Source organism: Scomber japonicus, chromosome 2 (assembly GCF_027409825.1).
Source record: "Scomber japonicus isolate fScoJap1 chromosome 2, fScoJap1.pri, whole genome shotgun sequence".
In the NCBI taxonomy this organism is placed as follows: Eukaryota; Metazoa; Chordata; class Actinopteri; order Scombriformes; family Scombridae; genus Scomber; species Scomber japonicus.
In genome coordinates, this window is record NC_070579.1 from 28,706,751 (window position 1) to 28,715,640 (window position 8,890).

General features: G+C 39.8%; 1 protein-coding gene across 1 annotated transcript; it reads left to right on the forward strand.

Moving 5' to 3' along the window:
* The first annotated feature begins 2,998 nt into the window (after nucleotides 1–2,998).
* Nucleotides 2,999–8,282, forward strand: tmed1b (transmembrane p24 trafficking protein 1b). The gene is made up of 5 exons (XM_053330960.1): nucleotides 2,999–3,255; nucleotides 5,564–5,661; nucleotides 5,753–5,942; nucleotides 6,906–7,073; nucleotides 7,252–8,282. The coding sequence occupies exons 1-5, from the start codon at nucleotides 3,004–3,006 to the stop codon at nucleotides 7,300–7,302; spliced, it is 759 nt and encodes a 252-aa protein (XP_053186935.1). The 5' UTR covers nucleotides 2,999–3,003; the 3' UTR covers nucleotides 7,303–8,282.
* Nucleotides 8,283–8,890: the final 608 nt, after the last annotated feature.

Sequence of the window (8,890 nt, forward strand, 5' to 3'; positions counted from 1 at the left end):
TTTGTTTTTTATTCTGATTTCTTTCTGCCTGCTACATACATTCCCCCCAAACCATCTGAAATTGTATTAACTGCAGCCAGTGAGATGTAAAAAAATAAATAAAAAAATGCATGCCTGTTGCACATTCACCATTCAACCTCATCTTTTCAAAATCCCAAGACTGGGAAACATTGATATGGAGGTTTAAAATATCTCAACTGGACAGCAATCTTCATCTTAGGTGTGAAGCTAACCGAGTGAACATGTTAATCTATTACATGAGGGATGAAGCAGACGATGTGCACTCAAGCCTTATCTGATGCAGAGAGGCTATAGTAAAGTGTAAATGTATATACTAGAGTGCAAGATTTAACCAAATACTGCAGCAAGCTAATGAGACTGTAGACTCCTTCATTACTGCACTCCACCACAAGTTTATCAGTCTGTTGTAATAGGACTGTGAGACACTAGGACAAGACACAGGCACTCTTCTGTCCTAGTGTACCAATGACAGCAAAAAAACCTGAGGGGAAATAAAAAGTGACAAGATAATAAAGAAGAGAAACCAAAAGCAAACCACAAGTAAGACCTCACATAAAACTAAAAAGTCAAAAGCACCACTGTATTGTCAGACAGCCTACAGATTTGGAAAATCCCCTGGCCATGGAAAATGGCAGTTCTGAGCCAGAGATGTGACTTGCAACATATAGAAAAAAAGGATATTCCACTAAAGTGTACGAGTCAGCTAAAGCAGTGTATGTAGTAGAAATTAGCAATGTCTGTAATGACAACCCTGTATTCCACAGTCGATGCATGGTATGGAGATTTGACACTTAGAAATCACATAGTCAGCTTCAAAATAGGTGCTGGTGTCACAGTCATTTCAGCAGAGACATATTACATGTAGTACCACCTTGGCCCAGATGGCACACCACTTTTGGTGTACAGAGAGACACTGTGCAAAGGAGAGTAGGTTGTCCAGGAGAATATCTATGTAATAAAGTATATATTGCATTAAAGCAGATAAGCCAGTGTCAAGCTCAACCTAGTTTTCAGGGCAGCATTGACAAAACTGTGGTGGAAGAGTCATACCAAAAGCTGTGTCGGGGTTTAGGAATGCTGCAGCAGCCACACTCCATCAAGCATATGCCAAATGCCACTATCTTTTCCCTTGCAACACCAAGACTGGATCCCATCCTTTTACTAAAAGGGTAAAGTGGAGGGCAAGCTGGAATGCATGAAGAGAATTGATGTCATGTCCCAGGTCAAAGTGCTGACGGACTGGTGTTAAGCCTATAGAGCTACTCCTGCTAAACTTCTTATGGGACTGAAAATGTGTATGTCTAGCCTGTATATCACATCACCCTTCCCTGTTCACACCAGAAACTCCTGGTGATGTTGTTGTTGCTGTCAAATAATTAATATTTAATATTCAACAACTCTGAAAGACAAATCAACCACAAAAGCGTTGGCAAGGGAACTATAAACAAGTCACTGATTCCAATATATCATCAGAGAAGTTTTGTGATTGTTTCATTTGTCCCTGCAATGTTACTGCTTTCATTCACAACACATCCCAGCATTTTCCCTGAATTGTTACAGTACTTGGTCTTGAGGTGAGAAATGAGTGGTACAGATTACCCTGAATATTGAAGCCTGCTCCCATTTACACATGAACCACATGCAGGAAGTCTTCCTTAATAGTTCAGGGATTCACTGCATGTGTGAAAAGAGTTATACAGTACAAGGATACTCTGTACATCAGCTCAGCCAGATGCAGTGTCCAGCGCAGCCTCCAAAAAACCTTTTAATCTGTCCCTGTCAGAGTTAGGTTTGTCTGAGCTGTGTTCAAGAATAAAAGATGAGACTTGTGAGACCCTAAAGAAAAGTGTCTGTGTCTATCTGTGAGCTCAAGAAATGTTTAAAGCATAAATGTGCAGGAATATTTTATGTTATCACTTTTATGTTAATTGAATGTTGTCTAGGGAGATGTGGTGGTTTCAAAAGTATTGCAATGTGCTCTGATGTGTGAAGATTGCACTGGTTCACACAGGAAGTAGTTTGAGCAGAGCTGTGTATAGTGAATGTGGGAGCAGCTTATATGTGTTTGATTTGATATTAGGACTGCTCGAAGTCATGCTCTATGCATTGCGTGGAATCATGCCCCACTGCGCAATTTTTGCATACAACTGTCAATGTTACTTATGTGAAGAGCAATTTACATTTTACAATTATTTTACAAATACTTTTGACCTATATTCAACCAAAATGTGATTTTTAAAGTTAAATGCATGATTTGAAATCGAACATAACATATATTATACTTTATTTTTGGAGGGAGGAAGAAGGAAGGGAGGAAAGGAAAGAAGGGAGAGAGGAAGGAAAGAAGGGAGGGAGGAAGGAAAGGAAAGGAAAGGAGGAAGATGGGGAGGAAAGAAAGAGAGAAAGAGGGAGGGAGGGAGGAAAGGAATGGAGGAAAGAAGGAAGGAAGGAAAGGACAGAGGAAAGAAGGAAGGGAGGAAGGTAGGAGGGAAGGAGGAAAGTAAGAAGGAAGGAAAGGAGGAAAGGAAAAGAGGAAGGGAGGAAGGTAGGGTGGAGGAAAGAAAGAGGGAGGGAGGGAGGGAGGAAGGAAAGGAACAGAGGAAAGAAGGAGGGGAGGAAGGAAGGAAGAAAGTCTTTATTAGTATCATTTGACTCGTGTTGTCATTTTTACTTCTAATTTTAATGTTTAGTGTATTTGTCACTGCAGAGACCCCATGCATACATACATACATGCATACATACATACATACTGTACATACATACACAGTGTTATCCCAGCAGGCCTCAGAGGGTTAACAGAGGGTTAACAGAGGGTTAAACAGTAGCTTACTGTATGATGCTGCTCCTGTATGGAGCACTCAGCTCTGCAGTGATTGGAGGAGGAGGGCTACTCTTCCTTCTCTGATTGGTCCACACCATCACCTACGTATTAAGGGTCTCCAGCCAATCACAATATCGCAAAGTTGTGCTGCGGAAGAAGGGATGAGAGGGAGATGGCTGAACTTAGATAGCCCTGTTTTGGGAAATATTTACAGCATGGAGCTTCTCCGTAGGAAACAAGGGTGCTCAGGACGGCTGCTCGTCCTCGCAGTGGTGTTCGGGTGGTGTTTCGGCTCTGTGCACAGTTTCGGACAAAGCCAGGACAGCGAGTTTACGTTTCTGTTGCAAGCCGGAAGATCCGAGTGTTTCTTCCAAACAGCAGCAAAGAATGGTACGATGGAGGTCGAATATCAGGTAACTGTGTGTGTGGTCAGCAGTCATATCCACCCAGTGTGTTCATAGTCACATGTTAAAGTAACATCAATCAGCCCTTATTTCTTGAGCTAGCTGGCATACTGCTGGTAATATATTTGCATGCATATTAAGATAAACTGCAGCTGTAAGAAAATATCAGCTCATACTCCTCCATTAACTTCATCTGGTGGGATTTAACGTGACCGCTGAGTCAACCAGCTACTGTATTAATCACTTACGTGAGCTCATATCTCCCAGAAACTCCCTGAAAAGCTGTGCTAACATTCCCGTAACGTATCTTGCACCCTTTTGTGCAAGACTGCAATAATGTAATAGCACTTCCTGTAAGAGATGAGCATAAGAATTTGATTAAGAAAGATCAATGATAAGGAAATACAACACAGGAAATGAGATAATGCACCACATGTCCCTTAACCGCACGTTAACCTAGTAAGGCCACTATCCTCCTAGTGCCATTGGCAGGAAGTAGCATCTCACTAGCAGATAGTGGCAGCCTGTGGCACTGTGTTGGCAGTTTTAAAGACTCACTGACTATTAGTGCAGGGCCAAATTTCCTGTGTGTTTTCAGGACCGGTGCCACAACCTTCCACTGAGGTGCCACTACTATCTGCCAGTGCTACTAGGACGATCCTGTCCTCTCAGTGTTTCCCTCGCTTTCATCTTGTCCTTGTGTCTTATGTCCCTCACACTGAGGATGCATGGAGAGATACAAAGAAATCAAGCAAGGAGACAAGGAAATATGTTTTAGAGAGCAGCTTGTGTGAGACACCTGCACCCATAAAAACATATGTTCTGTATTGGTACTGTGCACTGTGTCCTGTCCCGAGCCACATGAACCATTTCTACTGGCAGAATGTGTTCATTCATTATTTTGTGTCTTTGTTTATTGGTATTCTGATTGTTAATTCATTGTTTAATAACCTAGAAGGTGGAGTGGGTCATCTGAACACCAGAAATGATCTATTAGTCTGAATGTTTCTGGGAAACTTGCCGCTCAGGAATTTTCAGTTTCACGTGTGACTGAATGGGAATGACGATAAATGATGTAAAATATAAATGTATTTAAAAAGTGTTTCTTGCTGACTGACAGACTCTCACTTACTTTAATGATGTCCAGAATAAAAGAAAAAAAACAACCTTTCTATCAATTGAAGAAAGTTGTTTATGGGCTTTTGTTGATCAGACCAATAATTAACAAAGTTTTAAATAGATGGTGAATCAGAAAACAAATAGAATAGAATACAGCCCCTCTGCAAGCTCAAATGTATCACTACATTTGAGCTTGCAGAGCGGCCTGGGAAGAAAGCAAATATGTCAAGTTGTCAAGTGAGTTCATCATGTTGGTTGACAGGATACACGACTTCTCAAAGTTCATGTAACACTTGAACTCAATGGTTTTGAACAGCTACCTCAGTGCCACAGGCGCTCTGACTCATAAGTGAAATTTCCAGTTTTTCCTCATACTGCAATTAACAATGGTTTTCCTTATTAATAAGTCAATCCAGGAATCTGCAAGAAACTTCCTCCTACGCCTCCTACGTATTCAATGAAAATACCTGGATAAAAGCAAGGAAGCTGTCAGATGCAAAGAAGTGAGAGAACAGGGACTAAATGGCCTGAAGAACACAGACAAGACAAGACTACTCTCTATTGCAACATTTCAAGAGTTCGGCACTCATTCTCAGGCAGATTTTTTTTTTAGAAGTATCTCATGATGCTGCCTGAGGCAAAGATGACTTCTTCACATAACTTGTCATGTTCACAACACTCAAAGACCCAAAGATATTCACTGTAATAAAATAGAAGACTAAGAAAACCAGCACATATTCATTTTAGAGACATGGAATTTGTGGCATTTTTAGCTTAAAAGGTGATTTAAACAATCAATTATTAGAAGTGGTGCAGATTAATGTTCTGTCCTTTCAGCTCTTACCCAGCACTTACATAAGAGCACCTCTTTAACGCTTCTAGTTAGCAGTGTGTTTATTTAGTGGGAGAGGCTTGATATAAGAAACAAATTGCTCTGTCTTGCCACACACGTCATTTCACCTGAAAATCTGTAGCCTGGGGCGTCTTGGTGGCTTAGTGGTTAAGACTCAAACCTTTAAACTGCAGTGTAAGTAGCAGGGGAGCCCCCCTACATATCTGTCACCCCATATTTCCTGTCTGTGTCCCCGCTTTCAACATCTGATTGCCAAGAATAGTCTTTTTAAAAAAAGGAAACAACATTTTTGCACTTGCAAGCCTGTTGCTCAGTTTGTGTGTGTGTGCATGTGTGTATATCCAGGTGATAGCAGGTGCTGGCATGGATGTAGACTTCACCGTCATCTCTCCAGCGAACATCCAGCTCATCAGTGAGTCTCGACGCTCAGACGGAGTGCACGTGTAAGCGCAACCTCACAGCAGCCCTTGATCATATCTCATACTACTGAGCCGACTGTCTATTTGTCTTTGACCTTTTTCATTGTTGTATCAGGGTGGAGCCCACAGAGGAGGGAGACTACCAGATCTGCTTTGACAACACCTTCAGCCGCTTCTCGGAGAAGATGGTGTTCTTTGAGATCATCATTGAGGGTCAAGGGGGAGATGTGGGGGGAGATGAAGAGTGGGCGGGTTTAGAGGAGCCTGATGGGAGCCTGCTGGAGTACAAGCTGGAAGACATACGGGTGAGATGCAGCTCCTGTTAACGTCATTAAATCGATGCATTAGAGGGAAAGTATGATTCCACCTGATGTCATATTAGAGAAAATTTAATAGTAGGCAATATTTTATTTTTTACTTATTATCAACAAATCTTACCAAACGACCAAAACCAGCCATGAAATGATCCTATGAACAAGCATTGTCTGTGTATGTAAAGCCTGATGTAACTCATTCCTCTTTGCTACAGACTCCTATTGATCTCCAAAACCTATAAAAGACACATCATTGAACCACAAACTTTAAATTTTCCTTCATTTTGAACATGGACTCTCTGCCCTGCTGCAGATAAACGTCTCATTTAAAAACTACAGTGTGCAGCTACATGAAATTATTTAGCCTTTTTTTTCTAAAAATGAAACTTTATATCACCGACCCACTTTTCTTTTGTCTTTATTATGAACATGTTCAGTTTGGGGCTGTGTGCTACAAGCTGGGGAAGTGGGAAAGTGGGAAAGTACTGAAAGAGAGGTTAGCACACTGAAGGTTTTAGTCTCTTTTAATTGCTGACAGTATAGAAATTATAGAGTGATGTCAGTCCCCTCCTTTAAGTAGTTGACTATGTATGTATGTACATACCATACATACTATGTACATACTATGTACATACTAACCCGAACCCTAACCCATAATTAGGAGCACTAGCTGGAAGCATTAGCTACTCTGTGAATCAGTCTAGTGAAACCAAACCACAGCAATGGTTGCATGACCAAGAATGACTTTTTGCCAGTTGATGTTAAACATTATAAAAACAATGAAAAAACACACAGGAAATACATGTGTTAGGGATTTTCTGTTAAATGTTCTGTGTACTTTTAAAGCTATATATACATTTTGGATTTGATTCAGAAAGTATACCCAATCATCTTGTCCCTTAGTCCCACTTGCCTTTCTACAAATCTTTAAAATGTGACTCCTAATTCCCTCAGGACTCCATGGACTCTCTCCACAGACGCTTGGAGCGCAGCCGGCAGATGCAGACAGTGTTGCGGGCTTTTGAGGCACGGGACCGAAACCTTCTGGAGGACAACCTTTGGAGGGTCTCTTTCTGGTCCTGTGCCAGTGTGCTGGTGATGCTGTGTGTGGCCCTTACCCAGGTATAAACAGAGCGCCTACACACCATAGATACAGTAATTAACGTGCTATCTAGTTTGAGATAATCACATTTTACAACCTCAAGAATGAGGGAGGATTATCTTCATCCTACACTTTGTCATACAGTCTGAGTCACAGAAGCCAACAACATGTTATCTCTGTCTGTCTCTTCACTCACAGGTCTACACTGTCCGCAAACTGTTTGAAGATAAGCGGAGGGTCTGCACATAGGGGGGTCATTTTGCTGATACATGACAGACTGGGAAGGAAATCCCACTCCAAAACAAACTGTTCATCTGGTTACACATTCATATTGTTCTTTTTATTATTTTTTGATTTGGTTTACATCAGCAGGCAACACGGATTCTGGTGGGTCTTTTTTACTTTAAAATCTTGTTGGTGAGCAATAATAAAATATTGTCCGTTCATAAAGGGTAACCAGATGAGGAAGAGATTTAGAAAGTTGAAGTTGGTCATTTGCTGTCATTAGTGCCTTTTAATGTCAAATCCTACCACAAACCAGTGAGGAAATACAGTTTGAAGGGTACTGCCTACATAAAGAGAACAATACATAGTTTATATATGTAACTGCTGTCGTATGTTTCTGAAACTGCTTTGAGGTTTTTGGAATTTTTCTGCTAAAGGTGAGATTACCATTGTTAAAGGTAAAAAAAAGGTCAGTTATATGACATAACTGAATAACATATCTGACCCACAGAACTCCTATGTTTGCCAGTTTACAGGTGAACAATGTGCAATAGTGTCCTTGGCGTTATTAGTTCTTCCTGACAGTGTAACATCCTGCCATTATATTGATAATTGGGCCAAATGTGTCCTTGGTTTCAGCCGTATCAATGGTTAGCTTTTTTTTGAGTATGTTATTGATTTCTTTACACGTGCCAGTACAATTTCATACTCATGTGTTGACATAAGAATGTAGTGGAAGAAAAGAGAGATGATTTCTGCTATGAATGCCAATATTGTACATGTGTCAGTACTCTTCAAGACAAATATGTACATTTTGCATGTGTCAGTTCAAACATGTACCAGGATAACTCAGTGTGAATATATGAATAGGGAGATTTGTGTTTCTGTTCTGTCATCTAGATGATCACACTTTTTTTTTTTTTGGTCCGATATGTGTTTATGTGACATTTTGATTTTCATCAACAAGTCGCTGATCTTAATAAAAGGGTTTTTTACACAGTAAATTGATGAGTGAATGATTGAATTAATAAAAACTAGCAACTAGTAGCACAGACAAATGAGTGATTGTTTTGAAATGTGTGTTGTGTAATGACTTGTTTATTCATTGAATTTCTATGAAAAAAATATTTAATGATTCATTCCCACAAATTCAGAACATAAGTTGAACTCATTATACAATAAAAAAAATATATCTCAAAAGTAGCTTCCAACTTTAAACTCTTTAAACTTTAATTAGCCAGTAAAATTAGTACATTAATTCATTTTTTCTGTATCTTTTAACCTTTGGCACAATTTTTAACAAAAAGAGAACATTCTTTTTTATTTTGGTCATTTGGTAATTGTTTTATATTTAAATATGGTTTTGTTGCATAACACAGGAAGCAAGCAAGTCTTAGCACATATATGGACACTTTATTTTTGCTGATGTGGCTCCCTCTACCGGCTGACCTTATACAAGAAAGTTGTTGTAAAATAATTTACAAAAACAGGATCTGACATTAAGTGGAAGTTGGTAAAAAAATGGAGAAATAGCACCTAATATTCCTTCATATCAGCGCAAATTTACAACATTAGCTGTGTCATAATGAGTAAGACATTGTTGAAAGGGTAA